The sequence below is a fragment of the Salvelinus fontinalis genome, chromosome 17, assembly GCF_029448725.1.
Source record: "Salvelinus fontinalis isolate EN_2023a chromosome 17, ASM2944872v1, whole genome shotgun sequence".
In the NCBI taxonomy this organism is placed as follows: Eukaryota; Metazoa; Chordata; class Actinopteri; order Salmoniformes; family Salmonidae; genus Salvelinus; species Salvelinus fontinalis.
Window position 1 is genome coordinate 36,791,308 of NC_074681.1, and position 26,182 is coordinate 36,817,489.

Here is a 26,182-nt window from a genome sequence, read left to right on the forward strand (position 1 = left end):
ATTCACTAAATTGGCATAAGAAATGGAAGATGTCAGGAATCTCTCACCCAAAGAGCTTGTGTGGAATAACAAACAAGCGGAAACCAGCTAAAGTGAATGGATTGGAAAGCATTCTGCATAAAAGGAAACACACAAGGAAAGTTGAGGATGTTTTTGTGTTGTACAGCAATGACCTTAGAGGTGGGTATTTGTATGTGTCTGTCAGTCTGTCCTCTATCTGTCTGTCTGTCTGCCTGAACCTCTCTGTTCAAGACCCTTAGGCTACTATAGCAAAATATGCATAAAAGGCTTAGGTGATCTATCTATTACCAGTAGCCTTGATATGCAATTCTGCCTCAATTCCCCTCTGCAATGATTACATGTATTTTGTGTTCAATGACAGATGTTTTACGTGAAAATGAACAATGAGTGCAGAACTAGAGGGTCTACAATCGTTTTATGTGTAGCACATACACACACTTTCAATGCACCGTGTATTCATTCGGGTGTGCGCGTACTCCCATGCGTGCCACCCGTGTGAAAAATAGGTTTTTAGCACACTTGTTCTGACGTCACTTGCATCGATCTTTTTGCATTTTCCTTCTCGTTGCACGTCGTTGTTGTCACCTGCAAAATACTCAATACTCTCAAGGAATACAATGCAATATTTGGATCATGTTTTTCCCACTAGATATCTAAATACGCATAACCTTTTTATTTTACCATTCGGTTTTGCGGTTTGCTTCGATAGTGATTTGGTGCGCGAGTGACTGGCTGCATTGGAGCCGATCATTCAACACAAGCGCGACACTTGGCGATGAAGCTGAAACCACCAGCTACAGAAGCGTAATCTCTTACATTGCCAAAATTACGGGCGGAATTAAATACAACTCTCTGTCTCCGGCCTCTCAAAGGAGAGACAGGAGGTTCATCATGTCTGCCAAAGAGAGGTTAAAAGGGAAGGTGACCAAAGACAGCGTTACCTTGCTGCCTTGTTTCTATTTCGTTGAGGTAGGTGAGTTTTACCATTCCGCGAGAGCTCCAATGCGCATTGAACCGCTGGCGCTGGAGTAGCCGAGAGAAACAATGTGTTTTGAATGAATATGCGGTGACTGACCGCGGAAATGTAACGAAATACAGCTGTATCATATTTTATGCACAACACCACATTGCCTACAGGTAGCCGCGCAGAATGTGTGGCAGTCACGGCACTGTGTATTGGTATGACAGTCACGTTGAAGGCTAGGATGAATGATGAGGCTGCCCTAAAACTACTTATTCAAGGTTAACGAGCTGGCGGTAGGGGCTATCTTCATGTCTTTCTGTCATGTGTCATATAACAGATTCATACAGTAGCCAATCAACTGAAGTGTTGAACATGATAAATAATAAATCATTTCACTCTCATCTGAATAGTCACATCACTCTTGTTTCATATCTGTTTCATTGCTCATATAACTCAACACCCACATCATTTAGAGAATGTTGATAAAAACGAGTTGGAATATGCAAAAATGACTCAAAGAATTAAACATGTTTAGCCTTGCTTGTTTTCTCCCACGCAGGGATCATGAATGATGAATGATGAAACTGGAAATCATGAATATTAATATGCCATGCTAGTTTATGCAGGCCTACTGTTTTAAACAGCCTGTTACACCTATTTCAAATATTCATGTAGCCAAGGATTGATTGATTCATTTGCATTTTGTGTGATTAGAGGCCTAATCGATAGAACGGTAGTAATGGCATCTGCTGAATCTGGGAGTTCTCCATGACGCTGAAGACTGCTATGTAGTTACAAAGCATTACAGTGGGTTTAATGACGCTCCACCAAATATGTAGGCCATGTTTTCCATTCATTATAGACCGATTGACGATTAACTATAGATGGTTACCTGAAAAGAACATCAGGTTGGTCTTTGAAATAATGGATTTCACAATCAGAATCCACATAGACATCATACAGAATATACAATATCGGAACACTAACCATAAAACATACAACTCTAGAGTGTATTATAGGCTGAGTACAGGGGGAATATACAATTTACAGATCTATATATCTTATCTATATAAGCAGAGGGATGGATGTTGCCGTGGTGAATACAGTATACAGTGTTGGGCCATTGCAATAGAGTGCAGATTGGTATTCGAGGTCATTGATGACAAGGTGCAGTAATCGGCCCAATGCAAAGTCACTTAATCCCTATGAGCCTGATGGCCGGTTGATGAGGGCCACAGCATGGAAGAAACTGTTCAGGTGGCGGGCGGTTTTGCTCATGAGTCTTTGAGAGATGGGGTGTCCGGGGTGGGCAGCGTCGGCGATGACCTTATCTGCACGCTTACTTGTCCTGGAGGCGAGCAGGTCCTTGATGGAAGGCAGGTGACAACCGGTGACCTCCACAGACCAGACGATGCACTGCAGTTTTCCCTTGCAGCGGGTAGACACAGACCCAAACCAGACGGTGATAGAAGAGGTGAGGATAGACTCCTTTGGTTACGTTTTCCCCCAATAGTAGGCTATATGGCCTGGTTCTTGGAGGTACACATTGGAGAGGGCTAGATCCCCATATTAAGTTGAACAAGCTTTCTCATGGGGCTTCTAAATGCAAACATGTCGTTGAGATGCAGAGGTGTTCTTCACTTTGCCCGTCAAGAAGATGGAAGTCAACACTGACTTCTTTGGTTTTAGTCACTATTGGAAAAATAAGCCCTACGGATATGAGTTGAGGATGAACAACATAAATGTCCTGCTAACTTGTGAGTTCGATGAGACTCTGACTGTTTAATTAACTGGCCACAACTCCATATTAAGAAGGTCTTCGTAATGTTTGGTCTACTCAGTGTATGTCTAGATTGGAGAATATGTGGCCCATGCAGGCTTAAAGACCCAGCGCCTTTAAGCACTGATGTTGGAATTAGAGCTGTTTAAAAAGACCGCCTGAAATGTCAGCCTGTTTTGGTTGGGTGGAGTTTTGGCCTGCCTGGTGACATCACCTGGTGGTACATAATATTTACATTATGTTAATAGACCTATAAGAAAGGAAGTTCCAAACCTCTCTGCCAATAACAGCTAGTTTTCAGTTTTTCCCTCCCCACTCAGACCACTCCCAGACAGTCCTAGCAACATTTTTGATTGAGAAAATGCTCTTTACTAAGAAGCTATTTTTGTTTCTTATTGACCATTATGATTGAAAGCAATCACAGTAAGGTACTGAGTTGTTACCCGGAAAAGATTTGATATTGAGATAAAAACGTCTGCATTGGACCTTTAACGGTCCAACTCATAACAGAGCTGGCTTTAGTTCAATAGTAGCTTCTGCCGAGTCCCCAACAACTGGATGGTCCGCTTTTCAGGGGAAATGGAAAGGGAGCCTGTGGACTTCCGCTTTTGGACGTTAACAAAGCGACACTCCATCTTAACTCCTCCACATTTCCTGGATTCATTGAACAGTGCACAAGAGAACCTCCCCCAACAGTTATTTCTTCTTCTGGTCAAGACCAGTATTTAGGGCAGGGTTATTAAAATCTTACCCTTTGAGGTCCAGAGCCTGCTGGTTTTCTGTTCTTCCTGATCATTTATTGCACCCGCCTGGTGTCCCAGGTCTACATCAGTCCCTGAGTAGAGGGGGACAATGAAAAAAATGCAGTGGAACTGGTTTCGAGGTCCAGAGTTGAGTTTGAGGGATGTAGGGGATCTAGTTTCATGCGTGTCTTTTCTGCCTGCTACGTTAGGTTAGTTCAATAGTTCATTCCATTCTGTACCATTCCATACCATTCTTGGAAGCAGTGACTGGTGTGGATGGCAATGCTAGTTTTGGCCAAATTTGGGTGCCTTCTCCATCCCTATAAATGCCCAACATGTCTGATATCAGTAAAAAGTCAGTGGAAAGGTGAGGATAAAATAAGATAAGAGTAATGAAAATGGAGAAACACATGGTGGTACACAGTATCTCATTTTAGCGCCATGGAGAGTTCTCTGCTCCAGCCTCTTTTTCTTCCTCTGTTCATTCCTCTTTAGCTGATGTCGACTGTTTACTATGCTTGAGTAAGCATAAAGAACCTCAACAGGATATGAAGAAAGGCTAACTCTTGTCTATGTGTGACATCAACAAGAAGGATTTCCCTGGGTAAGAGAGAGAGAGAGTATGAGTGATCATTGTAATACAAAAGTGTCACGCCATGGGACTTAAATCACTGCCCCGGTGGCCCAGCCTGCTCTACCATGGGATTGAATGGAAGGGAATATCCAATGAAAAACAAAAGTTATATCTCTACCACAACAACAACAAAAACAACAACAACAGAATCATTATGAAAAGTGGAAACATGAAAAGTGGAATCCACAAACTCAATTGATGTATAATATGTTGGTAAAAGGTATGGTGACTATTCATTCAGAGCTACTGTAAGGAAAGAAAAATGTGGCTGATAAACCATTGGTCGCTCAACCGGGGAAACTGTATTATTCTAACATAAATATTCAATGTGACACTGCATTTTTAAAATATGCCCTTGGGTGGGGAACAACCCACTGCCCCTCCTTCAGCCGATTTACATTAATGTTCCTTTACGATAGCTTAAGGACAGGCAAGATAATCGTGCAGATCATCATTTAGTTAAGTTCTTTATGGAGCTCAATTAGTCAATTAACTGGTGGCATCAAAACGAGCAGAGAGCCTACACAGATCCTGGATTCCAGTAATCAAACAGATGCAGGAACAGTCTTGCATGGTAAGCTCTTATTAGACGAGCATGAGGTTGCAAAGTGCTATCAGTATGGTGGGCAACCAGGCAGCACAGCTCCTAAGGTGTTTGTTTGCGATTAGCTTTATACCCATAGTTTTTAGGCAAATGTAAGATGCTTCGGAAATTAATGCATGTGGATGGATTGGATTGTGATGAACAATACGGTAGAAATTGTGGCACTGTGGCTTATAGGTCTACTCTATATCTCTCCTTCGTCATCATTCATGTTATGGAAGGGGCTCGGTTGCTTTAATGGTCCTGTGACGACGCGGCTTGCCTTGCGTCCATCTACTCTACCTATTTATTACTAACGTTAAGCTACGTATTATGCTGCAGCGTTTCCCCAATATTTAGTGAATTGCAAAGTAATTGAACTAATTTAAGTCGCCATTGTTGTGTTTGAAGAAATGTGCAGCTTCTGTGTTTGTTTGGTTATACTGTCATGTCAATAACGTCTCACACACAAGCAGATGGTTTAAGAAACGTTTCACAGTTCTTAGTTTACATGGTCCGCATTTAGCTATCATTAAAAGTTATAAATTACTCACTTTAGATATGTATATACATTTTTTATTGTATTTTTTTTTACCCCTTTTTCTCCCCAGTTTGTAGTTACAATCTTGTCCCATCGCTGCAACTCCTGAACGGACTCGGGAGAGACAAAGATCCATGCGTCCTCCGAAACACAACCCTGCCAAGCCCCACTGACACACTGCTCGCTTAACCCGGAACCCAGCTGCACCAATTTGTCGGAGAAACACCGTACAGCTGGTGACCGAAGTCAGCGTGCATGCGCCCGGCCCGCCACAAGGAGTCGCTAGAGCGCAATGGGACAAGAACATCCCGGGCCAGCCAAACCCCCCCTAACCCGGATGACGCTGGGCCAATTGTGCACCGCCTCATGGGTCTCCCGGTCGCAACACAGCCTGGGATCGAACCCGGATCTCTAGAGACCCCTCTAGGACTGAAATTCAGTGCCTTAAATCGCTGCGCCACTCAGGAGGCCACATATATATATTTATTTTTTTACATGCAGCAATTTTGTGAAATCATACAACAATTACTGTATACTAGAGTGATAGAAAAATAACAGGAGCTAAAGCAAGTATTCACTGAATACTACATTTAGAATGTTGACAGGAAGAAATGTTCTAAGGAATGATCCCTATTGTAGATCACTTTGGTAGTGGTTGTCTGAACAGGAGAGTGGGAGGCTGGGTAGCATGAATCACGTCGTGAACCCATCCAAGAGACTGCTGCATTCCCAGTCACCTCAACTCATCCTCAGACATCAAGTGGGATTTGGGGACTTAGACCCCTTTCAATCATCATGGCCTGTTTACCAATGGAATTATCAATTGAAACTCGAAACGTGAGCTTGCAGCAACCCTTTAGAGACGGTAATTGTGACGTTGTTTCCCCCATGTCCGACGTGTGCTTCCGGTCCTAAGGGGAGGCAACGTGCCGCATTGGGTGCCCATTCACATTGCCTAGTGTGGTGGTGCCACATTTTGGAGTAGGGGTTTAGTTTCTCTCTGTTGAGTATGTAAATGTACGGCCTCTGTATTGTTTCAGGCTTAGGGATTGTATGGACGTATGGTTCTATTCTATTATTAGGAGTGTAAATACTGTGATGTATTTCAGAAAGATAATGTCACCTCTGTAGAAGTGAGTTGGTATGACCCGTTCCAGGTAGGAGAGTTACCAACTAGGATACATTTTTTGACAGTTCGTTTCAGACCTTCAAGGGCTGGAGGAAAAGGGTAGACTGCTCAAAATGTATCTGCATGTCTGTCTGCGATAGTAATAATGCTTGTTATGTGTGCAGCTTTAAGGTAAAGCAGCTGTATGGAACTGTGAAGTGTTTACTAGACAGTTATTCTGGCTTTTCTTATTTTCTAGGATCCGCTTTGTGAAATATCAAGTTGACTGCCTACCACTATAATCTTGCAGTAAATAAAACAGCTGACTCCTAACTTAACTTTTTCACAGGCCCACGTCATTTGGAACAGGTACTTTGCTTTCTAAATCCACTGTCGATGAGTATCGGAAAATTTTGACGTCATTGTCATGTCCGGTTATTATTAATGAGCATAAATCGAAGGTAGAAATTGTGGTTTTGGTTGAATTAGTAATAGTAGCCAGGGCTCTAAGGTGAACGTTTTTACAAGGAGCATGAGTGCGCCTAAGTTGAAAAATGTAGGGGCATGCAAAAGCTAGAATCCTTCATTTTTGAAGAAGTGTAAATTACTTGAATTAGAGCTCATTCAATGCTTGAAGCTGGAGAAACTCACATGAGCGATAGGGGAGTGGAGTTTTTCCTTACTATGTAACCTTTGCATGACTATGTGACCTTAAATCTGGGCCCTGGTGATATCTTAGACTGTAACTAGGGCACAATCTTCTAGTTGGTCAAGAAAACCCCAACCTCATAGCTCTGTGTCCATTTCTTGTTACTTACCACCTCATGCTAATCACATTAGCCTACATTTGCTCAACCGGCCCGCGGGGGGGGACACTGATCATGTATTAATAAGAGTCCCTCCTACTACAGTAATACGTCCACCCCCACCAACAGAGAATGGTTGCTCTCACTGGTGTTAGATCTGTAAATGCCATCACAGCCCCTGAAGATGCCTTTGGTCAGCTGCAAAAAGATAAACATTTCCCTTCAAATGTATTTTCCCTTGAAATGTTACGCTTCCATATTTTTCTCATCAATAGTCCTTACGCATCTTCAGCAGACTGCATGCTATGCCATTCTGTTGCTGTTGTAGTAATGTGTCGTCCCCATTGCAAGAGGTATTTGGAAACTGCCTGTGTGATTTCTGTAGAAACCCAGTTCTCACAGAGCACTTGGGTTTTTCTGATGTGGAGTGAACTATAAAGGGAGAAGTAATGGGAAATCTACCCTATGTAATCGCTGTGCTTTCATCAACCACTCGTTTTGTGTTTTCCGTGTTCAGTTCATGTTGTTGTTTTGGTTCTGTGCGCACTATGCGGTGTGGCTCACAGTGTTGTTGTGCTTGGGTAACAGATGGTTATCAACAAGTGCTCGGTGGTAAAGCTCTTAAGACTGTGGAATTCTGTTGCGATCCAATCACTCTTAGCACAATAGTGTTTAATATCAAGCCAGTTATCATTGTATTCTCTATGTTTCTTAGTTTGCTAAATTAAGTCGTTAAACGGAAACAGTGGCTCCTGTCTGGAAGAGCATTGCTGTTTAAAAGGCTAAAATCTCAGTGCTCAGGAAGGATGTCATTTTGAAGAATAGTGGGTTGTATTTTGGATGGCTTGTCCGACAGGGCTCTTATAGTAGTTTGCTTTCTGTCTGCTGCTTGCCATATGTTATCATGACAGCTTCTAACCTTTTCCCCCTCTCTGTCTCTCGTTTCTCTCTCTCCTTTCTTTCTCAAACATCTGTCTATCGCCCTCCTCTGCTTTATCTCCCTCTTTCTCTTTCTGTCTTCCTCTATCCTCCTCTCAACCTCATCTCTCTCTCTGTCTTCCCTACCATTCCCCCTCTCTCCCTCCCTCCCCACACTCTCTCCCTCCAGCTCCCGATCATGGCCTCCTCTGTGGTCAGCCTATATTTTCTGGAGCTGACCGACGTGTTCAAACCGGTGCGGTTGGGTTACAGCTGCAATGACCGCAGTCTGAGCATGCCATACATCAAGCCCGCTGAGGAAGTCATCCCTTTCCTCATGCTCTTCAGCCTGGCCTTCGCTGGACCTACAGCTACGGTCAGTATAACCACAAACCTCATTCCCTAGCTCCCTATTGGTTGCCTGAAGGATGTAGCATCATAGCCTGGTTCCAGATATGTTTTTGGTGTCTTTCCAACTCCTAGTCACGCCAAACAATGACCATAGGAGTTGGAAAGACAGTACTATCAGATCTGGGACCAAGCTAGTAGCATCAGTGTGCTCTTCAGTTTACTTTCATTCCGGTGTTAGCTGAACTCACAGTCAGTGTTCTACCAAATGTATTCTTAGGGGATAACTTCTTAGGGTTTAGGGCATGTGCTGGAAAACTCACTCCGTCCTGGTTTACTCACTGTGTGTGTGCTTAGTCCCTCTCTAAGGGTTCCATATTCAGATTGTCAGCTAAATTCACTCTTCATGTTTCATTTCTAAGGGCTTACTCACGGCCAGCATGCCCTTAATCTCAGTGTGTTCCCTCATAAGGGTTCATCCACTTTTCATTAGTCACATATGGTTTATTCATGCTGAATGAGAGTTCAGGGAGAATCCAAAGGGCTTACTCACACTGTCTGGGGTTCACTTCAAAAAGGTATGCCTTTTCATATCTTAGCATGCTCATTTACCTGGATATATTATATCAGAAGGGTTTTCTCCCAATGGTATGTCACAATGTGTTTACTCATGCAGATGAATTCACTCCTAGGCTGTAGGATCACTTCTAAGGGTTCACTCACCCAGAAGTGTACACTAACCTAGGTTTTTTCCCCCTTTACAGTGGATTTACCTTTAGGGTCTAGTAAAGAACAGGTTTTCATTGTTTTAATATGTAATATCTAACTCTTCCAAAGGTGTTCTGGCTTTGGGCTTGTAGGGGTTCAAGTGCCATCAGTTTGCTAAAGGTCTTGGTTTTGTAATAGTCTCTTCCATAAAGATAACATCTATGTTGTTCTATCTATCGTCTCTTCTCTATATTAGATACTGCTAATGTGAGAAAACAACAGGCCTGAAGGTGTCTGCGTACAGTTTCCCATGGACCTTTTATGGAAAGTGTTGGCCTACACGTTCCAAAACATCTTCAGATTTTTCTGGTTAATAATTGTCATAATTCGACATTCATTTGGCGCGTTATATTCATACAATTTTCAGCATCACTCTGCTGCTGCTCTCTCTATGCTCCTCAGCAAAAATTCCCCTGAGAGCGTCTCGCTCGGCGACACATTCTCTTTCTCTCTTTCGGCTGTTATCACCTAGGCAACCTGCGGGGTTGTGCTTCTTGCAGTGTCATGCTTTGTCTCTCAGACCCATACAGTTTGGCTGGCGCTGTCAGCTTCTATTGGACTGTGACCCGCATAGGGCCACTGACTGAACATCAACACAGCCAGACAGACAAACAGACAGACCTGAGACAGAAATCTCTCGGGTCATGTGTTGATTTTTTTTTGTAGAAGCCCTTTAGTAGCCTACTGCATGTTCTATTTAACAGGTGTCCCTTAGGGTGCTTAGAATGACAGTTGGTTATGATAAAGCATAGCCACGATAAGGCCACATATTGTTATAGCTGAAATTCACCTGCTAAAACCATTTATGGCTTTTATAAAACAGCTTTCCACTGAAGGGTTTTCTTGTGTTTTTTAATGCTTGCATGAGTTGGTCTCGAGGTGGAAACACACAGAGGAATCTACACTTAGTTTGTCTATTTAGCTTTCTTCTACTTTAGCTATATGACGACATTTATTGGACTATGTTACTGGCTTTGCAGTCCAAATGAATATGGTTCAGACACTAAGCTGTGACTTGTTCTGTTATTCTCTTTAAGAAATAGGTCACTATACAGTATTGTACACAAAAACTACAAGACGGCCATATAATACAAAAGCATACAAAGATCTTTTCAGTGTAATGGCTTATGAGTCCACCTCTAGCAACTTGCTCTATGATGGTTAATGCAACTCCCTATCTCCCTTCTTTAGTCATTAACGTCCTATTATCCCCCTTGTTTGAGATATATCATATATATATAGATTCTATAACATCAATATTCTGTAGCAGGAGATTATCGATGGACTATAAATCCTGCCTATTTAATTTGTTCCCAGTCGCTGATCCTCTCATCATTAAAGTAAATGCAGGCAATTATGTATTTAATGTCATGTTCCTCCTACTGTGCCGAACGCACACTTACATGTTATGCAGTATAGGCTATACTGTAGTAATTGCTCCTAGAATGGACAATTGTAAACCGTTATAGAACGTTTAAACAATTTGACAACGGATATTAATTTATTCAAAGGGCATGCCTGTGTAGCATGAATGTATCTCACTCTTCAAGAAGTGTTCTGCCCTTGGGCTTTTAGGGGTTCAAGTGTCATCATTTATTGGTTATGTTTGAAATGTGTATTTTGTCCAATGTCTTCTTTGTTAAAATTCCATTTTTTATGGGTGATTCTTCTGCCAAAACAAATTTCACCCCTTTAGAATTCTGTTTTCTACTACTGCTTTTACGATTTGGAGATTGAACACACTTTTCCATTATTTCAGACATACACATTCACAAATGTGTTGTGTGTATGTGTTCATTATTATTATTATTTATTTTGAATAATTTTTGTAGGGGCTTTAGTATTGCAAATAGATTGTGGCTTCAATCATTGTACAGTAATTGTCTGCATTCTTTCCAATCCCCCATATATATTTTTTTACAAATATAAATATTATTTTAAATATGTGCAGTGCATTCAGAAACCATTCAGATCTCTACTTTTTTCAACATTTTATTTTTGGGAAACAATTGTTGTGATTCTTCCTATACTGTTCCTAACATCCTTACCTCTTAGCAACAGATGTGGGACACATACACACACTCTCCCTACCCTTCCCCCACAAACAACCACAAGCTCAGATGTTTAACAGTTGTTCCATCCCCGAGCCCAACTCAAGAGAAGACTTGACGTGTGAATTAATATGCAGCTATAGCTGTTTGAGAAGGCATGCAACATGGAGCAAGAATGGGGAGATTTCAAGTCCTAGCTGAAGGAGCTGACACACCCCTTTCCCCTGAAACACACGCTGGTCCCCCATTGTGACCATTTTCCCAAGCCTCTCTGAGCATCTCACATTCTGTATGTGTTCATACATAATTGAAGTTATCCCCTGGAGTTTTCTCCATGTCGATGTTTTCCTCTTTCTCATACAGTCTGTCATTGTATGGTGTTTCCCACCTGTTCTCATGGAGTAGATATATTTCCCCCCGCTGCTTAGATGGTTCAACCCAGATGTTCAGTGTTTCCCAATAGGATAATTTGTTTCTCACCCCGCAGGTGAGATAGTACGTGCCAGCTGTCGTAGGGAGTTTCCCACGCTGGTCCTGTGGTTTGTCCCAGCTGTGGTCCTGTGTAGTAACCAATCTCTACCTTAGCATGGCACTGGGAGCCATGGGAGGTGTCAGACTGTAGTAGCTGCCTTACAGGCAGCCAGTTAGTGTAGCTGCCTCAGAGGCAGGTAATTATTTTAGCTGCCTCACAGGCATGTAGTTATTTTAGCTGCCTCAGGTGGTGGAGCAGCCCTGCATTCACTTTAGCCATCTCTCCTTCACTAACAGATGCTGCTATCCACAGGAAACTCATAACTGAGATTATGAATACATTATGTGTTGGCGTCATTACCTAATAAATTCTAGTCAATTCAGGAGCAATCCTATGAATAAATTATTTGGTCCAATTATTCAACTTACAGAAACTGAACTAGGATGGACCCCAACCCTGGTCTATGTTAATTAAACCCGCCCTCTGTCTGTCCTTTCTGTCGAATCTCTTCTTAGATAATGATAGGAGAAGGTATCCTGTATTGCTGTCTGTCTAGGAGAAAGACTGGGGTCAAAACAGAGGCCAATATCAATGCAGCTGGCTGCAATTTCAACTCGTATATACGGCGTGCTGTTCGGTTTGTTGGTAAGTTTTGGTATTTTCTCAATCGTGACGTCTTGAAACATAATGGCGTATCGAACTTCACAACACACACAACACTGACACAGCTGCGTAGTGAACGCCCACATTTTCTGCATAGTGTTTTGTCTTGTCTTTTGGTGATTAGCTGAGTAATATCTCCCTTGCTCTCCCACTTTCTGCCCCCCCCCCCCCCCCCCCCCCCCCCCCCATCACTATACCAGGGGTCCACGTATTTGGACTGTGCCTCACGGCTCTCATCACTGATATCATCCAGCTGTCGACGGGCTACCACGCCCCATACTTCCTGACAGTGTGTAAACCCAATTACACCACGCTCAACTTGACCTGTGATGACAGCTCCTTCATCACAGAGGACTTCTGTTCTGGAGGAGCAGACCCAGCCATCATCAACGCTGGCAGGTCAGAGTGCTGATCTAGGATCATGTTTGCCATTTAGATCATAATTAAAGATTAGGACTGGTGGAGGGGAACATTATCCTAGATTTGAAGGGGAAACGTAGGAGAAACTTCACCCTGGAGTTTGTAAACACAGGCACTGAAATTGTGCTCTGCAAGTGGCACGCAACGTCATCTATAGTGGGCTGCCACAGATGGTCATTAGCATATCTCTCCAATGTAGTATATACAGAAGTTTCACACATTATTACAGCGAACACCTTTTCCCGCCAGTAAACCAACAACATGCCTACTGTACATCTATCGGTTGTTCATATACTGTACATTGGAAAGCTATGTTACGAAATGCTAATTTGCAATGTTAAGAATAGCGCTAGCTTGCTAAACAACACCCACACTAGCCTCTACCTCAGGAGTGACTCACCACCAGTCTCAGAGACATTAGTTTATTAAAGGCACTTAAAGGAAATAATCACCCATTTGAAATGCTATATCGGCCTGCTTGAACGGCAATACATGTAGCTCAGATACACATGAAAACATGAAATGACCCTGGGAATCGCTCAGAGAAGCACAAATACAATATAACATTAAAAAATGGGTGAATCTTCTTTATTTTAATGTCTCCATTCTCCACCAAGTTGCTGGGTTAACTTAATAAATACTGTGTCTGACTCACTGTACAATGTAGCTGTCCTAGCTACGGTCTGCCGGTACAGAAATAAGAAGAGAGCAAGGAGAACCGGAGATGCTGTTCCTACAGCCCACTCAGTTCATCCCGGTGCACTTACGAAACAGGGAATGTGTGGCAGATCTGCCTGAACCCACACACAGACCAGGCAACTGAGCGTTTCACAGCTATCATTTTCAGCTCTTACCAAGGCTGTCAGTTTCTGTTTACTCAATATGCGGAATCTGTACTGTGTGTCTTCGGTTCTGTCCAGCCTCTCAGGAAGGGAAGTAGGCCTGTGCACATCTGCAAGGAGATAGGGCCCTTTGTAATCCATGTTAGAAGGTCCCTCAGTTGCCAGATTAAACATTGTTGATTTTCTTAGGATTAGCATATGTTTTAAGTCCTTTAACCTGCTTTTGTTTTGCATAAATTATGTAGGCTATGGAATACTTTAATAGGCAAGTGGGTCTGGAGGAGGACCATAGATGAATGACGGCTACAGCACAGTAGGTATGTGCTGCTCCTGAAGTCTGATTGGCCGTCATTTTTAATAAAGTAAATTAACAGCTGTTTGTTGACTTTATTCCTCGGTGGCAAGCTAGCTCAGGCTAGGGATGTGACAATAACTCGCAATGCTTATGCTCAAACTGCTCAAAATATGGTCAGTGATTTGTGGGGCAAATATAACCAACTCATTGCTATGGCAAATCGATCACGGGTTGTGCCCTTCACGGTGGATTTCCCTTTAGTCTGTCTCACCGTCTCTCAAGCGGAAGATAAAAAATGACTGTCTCCCTCTCCTGTCGTTCTAGGAAGTCCTTTCCCTCGCAGCATGCCACTCTGGCCGCCTTCGCTGCTGTCTACGTCTCTGTAAGTAATCCAGCTACAAGCACACACACACACACACACACACACACACACACACACACACACACACACACACACACACACACACACACACACACACACACACACACACACACACACACACACACACACACACACACACACACACACACACATAGACGTACACACATACACATCCTTCTCCTCAGCCTACTGCCACACAGCAGTCTAGTCTATGAGGACCATGGTTCCTACTCTACAAATGTTTTCCATATTACTGTTTTTCGGTTTGAACAGTCTCTGTTAATGTCCACAAAAACATACATTTTCCTTGGAATGGTTGAATTGGAACGCAGTCGTAATGCATATCAAGGGGCTACCTCTGTTAACAGTTAAAAGCTACTTTATAGTGTATTGATTCCAGGCCTCTCTACAAACAAGAACAATTTGTCGAATCCCTAATGCAACTGGATATATGGTAAATAGATAACTTTATAGACAATAGCTGAATTTTTTGCTGTACGGGATCCATAGTAGGAACTCGCCAGTTGTCAGACAAAACTCCCTGGCTGTGTCCGAAATCTGTCTTGCCTACTACTTACTAAAACGGAATACTGTTTAGTAATCATACTACATACTATTTAGAACATACTGTTTGGTAAAACTGAATGGAGTATGCAACGAATAACAGCATACTACATAATACAGTAATCCCTCGTTTATCGCGGGGGTTACGTTCCGAAAATGACCCGCGATAAGTGAAATCCGCGAAATAGAAAACTTTTTTTTTTTTTACAATTAGCAACTATTACATGTATACAAATACAGTGACTCACGTGTAGGCCGTTTCACTGCTCTTCAGACTGGGCCGCTGCATCCTGACTGCGCTCTGCAGTGTTCTCTTCTTCTGAAGCCCGCGGTGCAGGTGTGTTTGTTCGGGAGAAGAACATAGTGATAGGCAGCTGTTGTCGCTCTTTTTTCTTCTTTGCAAAAAGATCCTTGTACACCGACATGCCACCATCGATTACGTTGGAGAACTGTAATGAACGGCTCATCATGAACGGCTCATATGGGTTTAGGAGATGTTCGAAATTACAAGATAATTTGGCCAACTTAATGTAAATTTGCCAAGCTGTTTTATGTACGTACACATAACTGCACGAGACGACAAAATGATAGCACAATTCGTAGCATGTTTTGATACAAGAAGCGGGAGTGAGTTTTTAGCGAATCAGAATGCAGAGCACAATGCACCAAAAAAAAAAAAAAAATGCATTATGAAGATCCGCGAAATAGCGAATCCGCGATAAGTGAACCGCGAAGTGGCGAGGGATCACTGTACATCTATACTGTGAAGGCATCATCTAATGTGCAATCGCGCTTGTTACCGGCCATTCGTTCATTTTTGTAGAGCGAGTCCCATATTCTGATTATCAGCTGTTGTTAAACGCACGTGGATCTGAAAAGACGATCATCTTCCTCTATAGTGTACAGAAAATGCTACTAGATAATTAACCGAAATGAGTATGACATCCTGGCATTTAAAGAATGCATATACTTTCAAAGTTTCTCTTTTCGCATACACAAAATGCCTACTATTTAGAATGTAAGTATGGTGAGTTGTCCGACAAAACTTCCACAGTTGTCAGTTGGCGACTTCCTAATATGGATGCCTGAGTAATGGCACACTGAGTCTCCTGTCTCCTCCAGATGTACTTCAACGCTACGTTGACGGACTCCTCCAAGCTGCTGAAGCCCCTGCTGGTCTTCACCTTCATCATGGGTGGCATCATCTGTGGCCTGACCCGCATCATCCAGTTCAAGAACCACGCCATCGACGTCTACTGTGGCTTCCTCATCGGAGGAGGGATCGCCGTCTACCTGGTGAGATGCTCTAGTAGATCTCTAGTTGATCACTGTTCTTCTAGGTCTTGGTCCGGGGACACTAACTGGTGACACTCGACGACTGTAGATCTGGGCTGCGAATGAAATAGAACCTTATCCCCTATAAAGTGCACTACTTTTTCTGATCAAAAGAAGTGCACTATATAGGGAATAATGTGCCATTTCGGACACACCAGGCTCTTTAGTCCTGGTCCTGGATACAGACAAGAGGTGCAGGTTTTGTTCCAGTCCATGTTGTAAACACACCTGATTCACCTTGTAAATGAAAGAACAGGCCAAATTGATTTAGTTGAATTAGGTGTGTTAGTATCATGATGGAACAAAAGCCTGCAAAGCCTGCATATTAGATGCACTATTGTAAAGTGGTTGTTCCACTGGATATCATAAGGTGAATGCACCAATTTGTAAGTCGCTCTGGATAAGAGTGTCTGCTAAATGACTTAAATGTAAATGTACCCTTGTGGGTCACCTGGACCAGGTTTGAAGAACACTGATCTGAAGATTAAGCTCATTGAAGCCATTCTTTCTAATACTAGAGCACACCTCTGATATAGGTGATATAGCCTCTCATCTCCTTCTAGCCTTTTAGAAAAATAAGGTGCTATCTAGAACCTAAAACAGTTCTTCGACTGTTCCCATAGGAGAAACCTTTGAAGAACTCTTTTAGGTTCCAGGTAGAACCCTTTTGTTTCCATGTAGAGCTCTTTCCACCGAGGGTTCTACATGTAACCCAAAAGAGTTCTAACTGGAACGGGGACAGCCAAAGAACCCTTTTGGAACCATTTTTTCTAAGAGTGGAGCCTCTAAGAAAAGGTGCAACTGTCTGTCTGTATATTGATGGATGTAATGAATAGTGGCATGTTTTGCTAGCTTGTTTGTTGAGTCTGTGGTGCTTTTGTAAATGGGGTTACAGAAATCCAATTACCGGCATGCTGAACAGAGCAGGATGCACTAGTTTTGAGCAATATGATTCATGCTACTGTATGCGGGTGTCAATGTTTCAAAATTATTTAAATACTGTTGGATATAATTAGGCTATATGGTAATGGGTATGTCACCAAAATGAAATGGGCATTGAATTAGCTTAATGTGCAGCATCAGAAATACATAACATGACTACGATTGGTAAAGATACTGTACAGTACTGTGCATTTGCTCAAATCCTTTTCAGCAATATGCGGTAAAATATTGAATTTTCATGGTACTGGATCATGGACAGGTATAAATAACAGACATGCACATCCCACAAACATTCATGTCACACCACCTACACCCACCCACACAATATCCTCACATTGAGGAATATTAAATCAGAAGTGCTTGTGGCTATGATCGTGCCACTGACAATTTACCACGACAGTAACACAGTTTGCTGCTGCATTATCTCTGACTCAGTGACTAAGACATGTCACATGACCAGTGGCATACCAAATCCACTGACACAATCGTGCAGACCTCATGTTGAACGAATGGCTCTTTGCTCTTGCTTGGGCTTTTTAATTTTTAATTTATATTTAATTAATATGTTCACTGAATGATGCTTGATTGTGTACTAATGTCTGTCTAGAGACGCCAAAGAAATTTTTTGACAGTTATAAGTAGATACAGATATATTAGGTATAGATAGGTAGGTAGAGGTAGTTCAGGATGGTAGTTCAACCTAAAAAGAATTCTGTCATGGTCTGGCCTCCCTTCAGGGTCTGTATGCAGTGGGTAACTTCCAGCCTACTCGGGACACGTCCAGACAGCAGCCCCAGCCTCCCCCGCTCCGCGAGCCCCCCAGGAGCAACACCGTGCCCAACGTCAGCCAGAGCGCAGGGCGCCACCTGCAGCCCAACAGCCTCAACAGCATGAACAGCCTAAACAGCGCCAGCACCACCGACAGCCTCACCGCCGCCCGTCCCGTGACCCTCCTGACCCGGGTCCCCTCCTGCCGCGAGTCCAGCTCCCTGAACAACCTGAAGAGGGCCAGTGCTGACGTGGAGTGCATCACCTCGTCAAGCACCCTGTGTAAACAGGACAGCCTGGTGACCTTTAACAGTAGCACGTTACCCAGGTCGCACGGCGGCTCGCTCCCCGAGGAGCACCGTGTCCCGCGCCGCCACGCCAGCATCCACGCCTCCATGGACTCCACGCGCTCCAAGCAGCTGCTGTCTCAGTGGAAGAGCAAGAACGAGAACCGCAAGCTCTCTCTTCAGGTGATGGACAGTGGGGTGGTGGTGGGACGCCACCATTCAACGTCCTCCTCCTCCTCGCCTCAGAGGACCATGGAGCTGAGGTGCAGCTCTGAGCCATCCGCCATGGGCCTGGAGGCGGAGCTCCGTGCTCAGGGACACATCCCCGCCCAGTACATGAAGCTGGCAGCTAGCATCGTGCCGCTGTCCAACCACCTCCCTCACAATGGGGGCAGCAGCGGCCTGGCTGCGGGGGCCCGCGTCTCCATCCAGTCCCGGCCAGGCTCCTCCCAGCTGGTCCACATCCCCGAGGAGACCCAGGAGCACAACAGCAGCACCTCCACCAGGGAGGATGAGGATGACGAGGACAGGGAGGATAGCTATGCCGGTGGTGGGATCCCTGGCGGGGGAGGCTCCGTGCGCTCCAAGTGGCTGAAGGTGGCCAAAGAGGGCGCCCTCTGCAGGACTAACAGCCTAACTAACCAGCCGCGCATCATGCAGGTCATCACCGTGTCCAAGCAGCAGGGTCTGCTCCAACACGGCAGCCCCAAGAGCTCCGAGGACGGTAGCGTGGTCAGCTGCACAGGCTCCATCCATTACAAGGCCCTGACAGACCAGGAGCCCGGCCAGGGCATCGTGAGGGTGGAGGCCCACCCGGAAAACAAGCCTGTGATCAAGCCTCCGGATGGCAGTGGCTCCTGGAGGTGGAAGCCGCAGGAGCAACGGGGCAGCATCCGCCAGTCCTTTGAGCTCAACGACCTCAACCGCGACTCGGAGAGCTGCGACTCGCTCAAGGACGGCTACGGCTCCATCGACGGGAGGATGAGTCAGACGGGCACGGACACTGGCAGCGAGCGTGGCGGTGGGGGTCACCCCCACGTGCACCACCCACACTACCACCACCACCACCACCACCCCCACCAGGGCATCACCACCATCCGTGTGACCCCTGTGGAGGGACTAAGTGGAGGGGGCAGCGAGGCCGCCTCCGAGACCCTTTCCATCGCCTCCAGTCGGGAGTCCACCCTGCGGAGGAAGGGCAAAATCATCCTGCTCCCGGATAGAGGTCCAAGTCCGGACAACTCCAGGAACTATTTCAAAGGAACCTCCCCCACACCGCCCCCCACCCTGGGTCTGGCGTATAGGGAGTGAACAGCTGCACAGTCAGCACTTATTCTTACTATTCCCCCTTACTGCCCATGTGGTGGTCCTATCTGTGTCCCCCATGAGTGGCCTTCTACACTGGATCTAGTCTGGACCCCACAATAAGACCAATGAGAACATTCAGCTCATAAACGGCTGTATAAGGTCATAGTTCATTAGAGCTAGCTTAGGGTTTCTGGTCCAGGAAGGCCACTGTACATAGGGTTTTTTCCATTACTCAATAATATGATAATTCTTCATTTTTCACAGTTGTTTTACTGTTAGACCTGGTTTGATAGGACTGGACTACCTTTACTGGTGTGTGTTCTTTGAGAAAATGAAACTATAGCACACACAATAATCCTTTAAGAATGCAGGAGATGCTGGATAATCGCTACAAGGTAATTTTGCGCACACTTTTCAACCCTCATTTCATTACATTAACTTTGATCCATTTGAGAAGCACAACTTCTAACTCTTTTTATATAGTGGCTATAGTGGTTTGAACTTAGAATTTGATACTATTTGTTATCACCCTGCAAGAGCCTTTGATGGCAATAAACCGTGCAAGTTGTTTATTAAAGGTGCTTTCGTAAATTCTCTCTGGAGTGCCAGAGAGTGCTCTGAGTGCGTTTGTAAATTCAGAGCGTTGTCAGATTGTCCGTTTGTAAATTTAGAGCGTTTCGCTCTCGGAGCGTTCAGAGCGCACACTGGACACTGGCCGAGGAGTAGGGTTGATCTGAGCGTTCTGTCCTCACAACGGCAGTCACTCACCCAAGCTAACTGACTAAAGTTAGCTAGCTTGCTAGCTACTTCCAGACATAAATGAGAGAACAGCTCACTCTGACCATTTTACTCACACTAGCAGAGCTGGTTAGGCTGTTTTTATGTTATCCAGAGCTTTGGTGACTGTAACTGTGCTGCTGGCAACAATTTAATTGCGCTTTTTTTGCCTATGTTTACTGATACTGGCCGTATTCAACAGGTGTTGAGCGTTCGTAAATTCATCAGTTATTTTGCGCTCTGGCACACTCAGACGAGAGTGCTCTGAAATCGGAGTAGATAGCCAGAGTGAATTTACGAACGCGCCCAAAGTTGATAGACATGATGTTTTGTAGGCTTTTTCCGTTGACGATCTGTTCTCTTTCTCAGCATATAAATATCCCTGTGTAATGTGATTGTCATAGTGTGTTGCACTGCATAGCAACTGCATAGTAAATGCATAGCAACTCTAGAGGTGCTTTTCATAATACAACTTTCATACATATAGTACCCTGACAATTGTGAAAATAAATGTTTCTATTTTTTGCTATGTACTGTACATATTTATAGTACTCTGATTGTGCTGCCAACAATATCCACATGTCCTCATTTGCTTTTTGCTAATTATTGATAGTCTATTTTTACCAGAGATGTGTTTATTCAAAGTTGTTGTTTTTGGAACTTTACAAGGGGATGCATTGATTTGGCAGGTGATTTATAAAAGAGCAATGTTTTGAGAAATCACCAAATATTATCACTGGGGTTGCGATATTCCAGTAACTCTCCCAAAATTCCCAGGGTTTTCAGAAGGTCGTGAGTGGATTTCCTCCAGACGCTGGGATTCTTACAACTGGGATTTCTGAAAAACAGTATGTCGTGCTTTTTTTTTTAGCTCACAGGGGTATACAGCTGCAAATACTGTATATTAATAGACAACCAAGGGCAGTGGGTTAACTATGTAAGATAATTGCTTACTAGGAGCCTTAATAAAAAAACATTTCTTAAAGATGGGAAATTCAATAAGGACTTTGAGTCTTTGTGTCCTTTGTTGCCTTTAAAAGAAGTGTACTATTAAGTATTCGCTGTTATTCACATTTTGATAAAGTAACCTTTTTCCTATCAGCTCATATAGCCACCTGAATGGTGAAGTCCACTAAATAGTTCGTTTTTTTTTCAACTAAAATCTATAACTGCTGTACATGTTGTGAATGCTACTTACTTTGCACTCAACTCATTTTCAAGTAATGTATCTATTGATGAGTGCCATAAAATGGAAACCACTCTCAGGAGAGGCTTCTCTTCCCAACCATTGCTATGCGCACACTAATGGGTCTAATTATCCGGTTGATTTTCCAGATTGGACAATGTGACAGCCAAGCCTGTGCTGTGGACTTTGGTTGTACTGTTAGATTCAATTAAATCATACATTATTCTCCCTTGGGCTATAATGTACCATGTACGAGTCACGACTGAAGCCCTGTTTATACCTGGTTCTAACATGCGTCCTTTCTTGATCTTGTTCACATTCTGACTGTGCATTGTGATCAGATCTTTCAGCCCACGTCCGGAGGTAGTCAGGTACACAGAGGTAGTCAGGCACACAAGTGTAGACAAATGTGGACAGTGCAACCATTTAAATCATCGTTATCTCGCCCTTTAAAATCATTGACAGATGGCACCATTGACTTACCTCATCAATAGGTGTCTTAAAATAAATAAATATTATTTTGAAAGAATAGCAGTCATATAATTTACATACAGGGTGGAACCAGGAAATATGGTACCAATGCAGACACAGTGGACGGATTAGGCTTTTCACATCAGATATTTTTCAGAGCTGATCTGATTTGTCAAAAGACCAATTTGTGAAACAAAGAACAGAATTGGGCTACCTGTGTAAATGCAGCCTTCGAGATATTTTAATACCACATTAGACGCATTTCTGAAAATGTGGGCACAATCAGAGTGAGGGCAAGATCAGTACAAAGAACGCATGTTTGCACCAGGTATAAACAAGGCTTGAGAGAAGAGGTTGTATAATGCCAATACCATCCCTCTCCCTCCCACAAGAGGAATAGTAAACAAGTGAGTCATAATCGGTATCGAAAGCAAGTTTATTATAGTAAACTAAAACTGAAACTAAAACTAATCATGAAAAAACTATTTAGTAAAATAAAATAATTAACAAACCTGTTTGAAAAACTAAAACTATACTGAAACTATTATCTTTGACTCCAAAACTAACTAAAATAAACCATCATGAATTATGTCCAGTTTTATATATTTTTTAATTTTTATAAGAAAATTGGGTGTTCAATGCGATTTTCAAGCGTTTAAATCTGGTGGGTAAATGCGTCCAAGAGATGGCGACGTTTCAAATAGGCCTAGCTTGTGAATCGCTACAGAGAGGAAGAGGCGAAGCGAGAGGCTTGAATCTACCCCAAAATCTGTCCATGTGAAAATACAGCCAGAAGCAGAGGAAGTGGTGATTTTTTTGTATGGAGCTGTCAAATTTGGTCAAAATACATTTGAATTGCTAACTTGCTGTGTGAGGCTTATTTGATCGAATAGCTGTAATATTTATGTTGTTACAAATGTACTACTGTAAGTGGACTCACGTGGAATTCCGGCAAGTTTGAAAAAAACAATTTTGGTGTTGTGGAAAAAGTACCCTGTAGTCACACTTGAGTAAAAGTAAAGATAACTTAATAGAAAATGACTCATGTAAAAGTGAAAGTCACCCAGTAAAATACAACTTCAGTAGAAGTCTGAAAGTGTTTGGCTTTAAATATACTTAAGTATCAAAAGTAAAAGTCTAAATAATTTCAAATTCCTTATATTAAGCTAACCAGACGGCACCATTTTTTTTATTTATGGATAGCCAGGGACGCACTCCAACACTCAGACATAATTTACAAACTAAGCATTTGTGTTTAGTGAGTCCGCCAGATCAGAGACCGTAGAGATGACCAGGCACATTTTCCTGTACTGCTAAGCATTCAAAAATGTAACGAGTACTTTTGGGTGTCAGGGAAAATGTGTGGAGTAAAAAATACATCATTTTAGGAATGTAGTGAAGTAAAAAAATATATATATAAATAGTCAAGTAAAGTACAGATACCCCCAAAAAATAATTACGTAGTACTTTAAAGTATTTTTACTTAAGTACTTTACACCACTGTATTTGTGCCTCTATTTTCATGTCATCCAACAAATCTAAATGCCTACATTTTGCTAAATGGCATTGGCACTTGGATTGGAATCGATGCTTTGGTCAGATGACATGAAAATAGAGCTCTTTGGCCACGCACACAAGTGGTGGGTTTGGCGTCGAAATGAGAATGCATGAGCAGAAAAGAACCCCATACCTACTGTAAAATATGGTGGTGGAGCTTTGATGTTATGGGGCTATTTTCCTTCCACTGGTCCTGGGGCCCTTGTTAAGGTTAACGGCATCATGAACTTTACCCAGTATCAGGATATGTTATCCAAAAACCTGGTTGTCTCTGCCAGGAGGCTGAAACTTGGCCACAAGTGGATCTTCCAGCAAGACAATTACCCCAAGCACACATCAAAATCCACAAAGAATCAGTCCATAAGCACAGATGAAAATATCAAGGATCTGGAAGGATTCTGTATGGAGGAATGGTCTGAGGTCCCTTCCGATCTGTTCTCCAACTCATAAAATATTTTAGAAAAAGGCTCAGTGTCGTTATCCTCGCAATCTTCGATCACCAACACTAGCTATCACTCGCTAACAGGGGGGGAAATAGTCTAGGTAGATAATTTGATTCTTCTTACATGTACAGTACTACTAAATGTAAAAAGTACGGGTGTAAACATACTCTAGAGAAAGTTTCCTAACACCGTATGTTTTGCTATTCCATTTCTTTCGCTATTCCTTTTTTAAAATTGAGATTGATTTAATAATTTATAATATTTTTATTTAATCATATAAAACTAACCTATGACCTTAAAAGTCACCTTATGTATAACTGCCTCCCAGTTGCAAGAGGACGACATCCCAAAAAACACCCCCTCAAAAAAACTATGCAACACAAATGGCTCCTATCCTCCCATGCATGCTGTCTGTCCCTAACACTAAAACTGAAACTAAGGGCTCTATTAAATCCATAGCGCTGAAGATCCGCTATATAGCGTGATTGACAATTCAAGGCAACGTTCCCGCGGGCGCGGCGACTGCGTTCACTGTAAACGTTGTATATGTCTGCTCAATCGGAAATGACCTTTACATTTTAATGCGGATCTTCGGCGATACTCTGGCGATACGGATTGAATCCAGCACTAAATAATATCAAAACAAAATATAAATATTTTTATACGACTAAAACTAAATCAAAACTAACAAATCAGGTCTGAAAACAAACTGAAACTCAACTGAATTTCAAATAAAAGTGTCAAAACGAATAGAAATAAAAATGAACAAACAAAACTATTACAACCTTGACCTAAAGTACGTAAGTGAAAAAATAACATTACTTTCACTACCACTAGTTATGGTGTAAATACCACTGTAACTACCAATAGTTAGTGGCACTGTAACTATCACATGTGATCCATATGTGTGTGATATGCTGCCACTGAACAAGATAATTGTTCAATGACAAATAATCAATGATTTATATCCAGTTTGTTGTGTACAAAGGTAGAACCATTCAACAATCTATAAATGTAAGTAGGGCGTGTATAGTACTTATATTATAGTACGCTGATACCTTTACAAAACTGTGCCAAGAGCTTACTGTACATATACAGCAGGGGTCTCAAAGCCATTTCGCCGGGGACCACGTTCTCTTCTCTTGTCTTCAATCAGGTTAAATCAAGGTTAGACCACATTAAATATGTTTGTGGTCCGTGGGCCGCCAGTTTGAGACCCCTGACATGAGTGTTATGTTCATAGAACAATATCTACTCATGAAGTAACGTGAGACTTGAGATATCTACTTTTTACAGTGGTCATGATATGTCAGTTGCATTTGGATTGCCAAGATAAGGAATGTATTCAGTTTGTTTGTGTCTGTACACAATAATATGAACCTAAGACTGGATGTATTAAATGAAGATATTGTTAAAAATTTCCATCAATAATCACGTTTTTTTGTGTGTTTTTCTTTTCATTGAAACTGAATTGATATTATATAAATATTATACATATTTTTTATGTCTCGAAGGGTATATTGGAGGTGACAGCTTAAGGGGAAAACGTTTTATATTTGCCTGTATACTTCCATGATGGCTTTAAACTGTGGTCATATCTGCATGGTCATTTTGATATGTACTGTATCGAAAGGCTTATTTTTTGTATATGACACCTTTTGAAAGTTTTGGCTGGTACCTTGATTTATACCTACTCAATCAATCAACCAATTGATTAACTCGTAATTATTTCTATCACTGTAAATACAATATTTGTAACTTTGCCATGCAGTTGTTAGGAAATGTTGTTTGGAAAGCATATCTACATAAATAAATCATGTTTGGCAGAAGAAGATGTTTGATGTTTAATAGACTGAGGATGTATTTGTATAGAGTTGAGAGCATAGAAATTAAATGTATAGAAATATATAATCTAGTCATTCTATTTCTATGGTCGAACTGTCAGTTGGCTTTATTATACATTTGTAACGTTGGCCTGTGCACATTCAGAACAGATGTGGTGATTGGTGGATAGCTTTGTGGCTAACGAAACAGAAGTCTCAGTCAGAAGTCGCTCCTATTTAGAGGGTGAATTCCAATCATTGTGTATAATGATACCACCAGACATACTCTGTATTTCACATTCTAAATACACTCTGTATTTCACCATTCTATGGAGTTGACTATGTCTAAATATTGAAATAAATGTTTGATTATCAAACTGGA

The 26,182-nt window shown here is 42.5% G+C and overlaps 1 protein-coding gene across 3 annotated transcripts; it reads left to right on the forward strand.

Moving 5' to 3' along the window:
* LOC129814259 (phospholipid phosphatase-related protein type 4-like) lies at positions 1 to 26,182 on the forward strand. Of its 3 annotated transcripts, none has more exons than XM_055867262.1 (7): positions 1 to 180; positions 8,289 to 8,474; positions 12,253 to 12,382; positions 12,601 to 12,799; positions 14,282 to 14,339; positions 16,026 to 16,199; positions 17,918 to 26,182. In XM_055867262.1, the coding sequence occupies exons 1-7, from the start codon at positions 97 to 99 to the stop codon at positions 19,544 to 19,546; spliced, it is 2,460 nt and encodes an 819-aa protein (XP_055723237.1). In that variant the 5' UTR covers positions 1 to 96; the 3' UTR covers positions 19,547 to 26,182. The 3 variants fall into 3 exon arrangements, with proteins under 3 accessions (XP_055723237.1, XP_055723241.1, XP_055723238.1); XM_055867266.1 differs by lacking the exon at positions 1 to 180 and adding an exon at positions 679 to 990; XM_055867263.1 differs by lacking the exon at positions 1 to 180 and adding an exon at positions 905 to 994.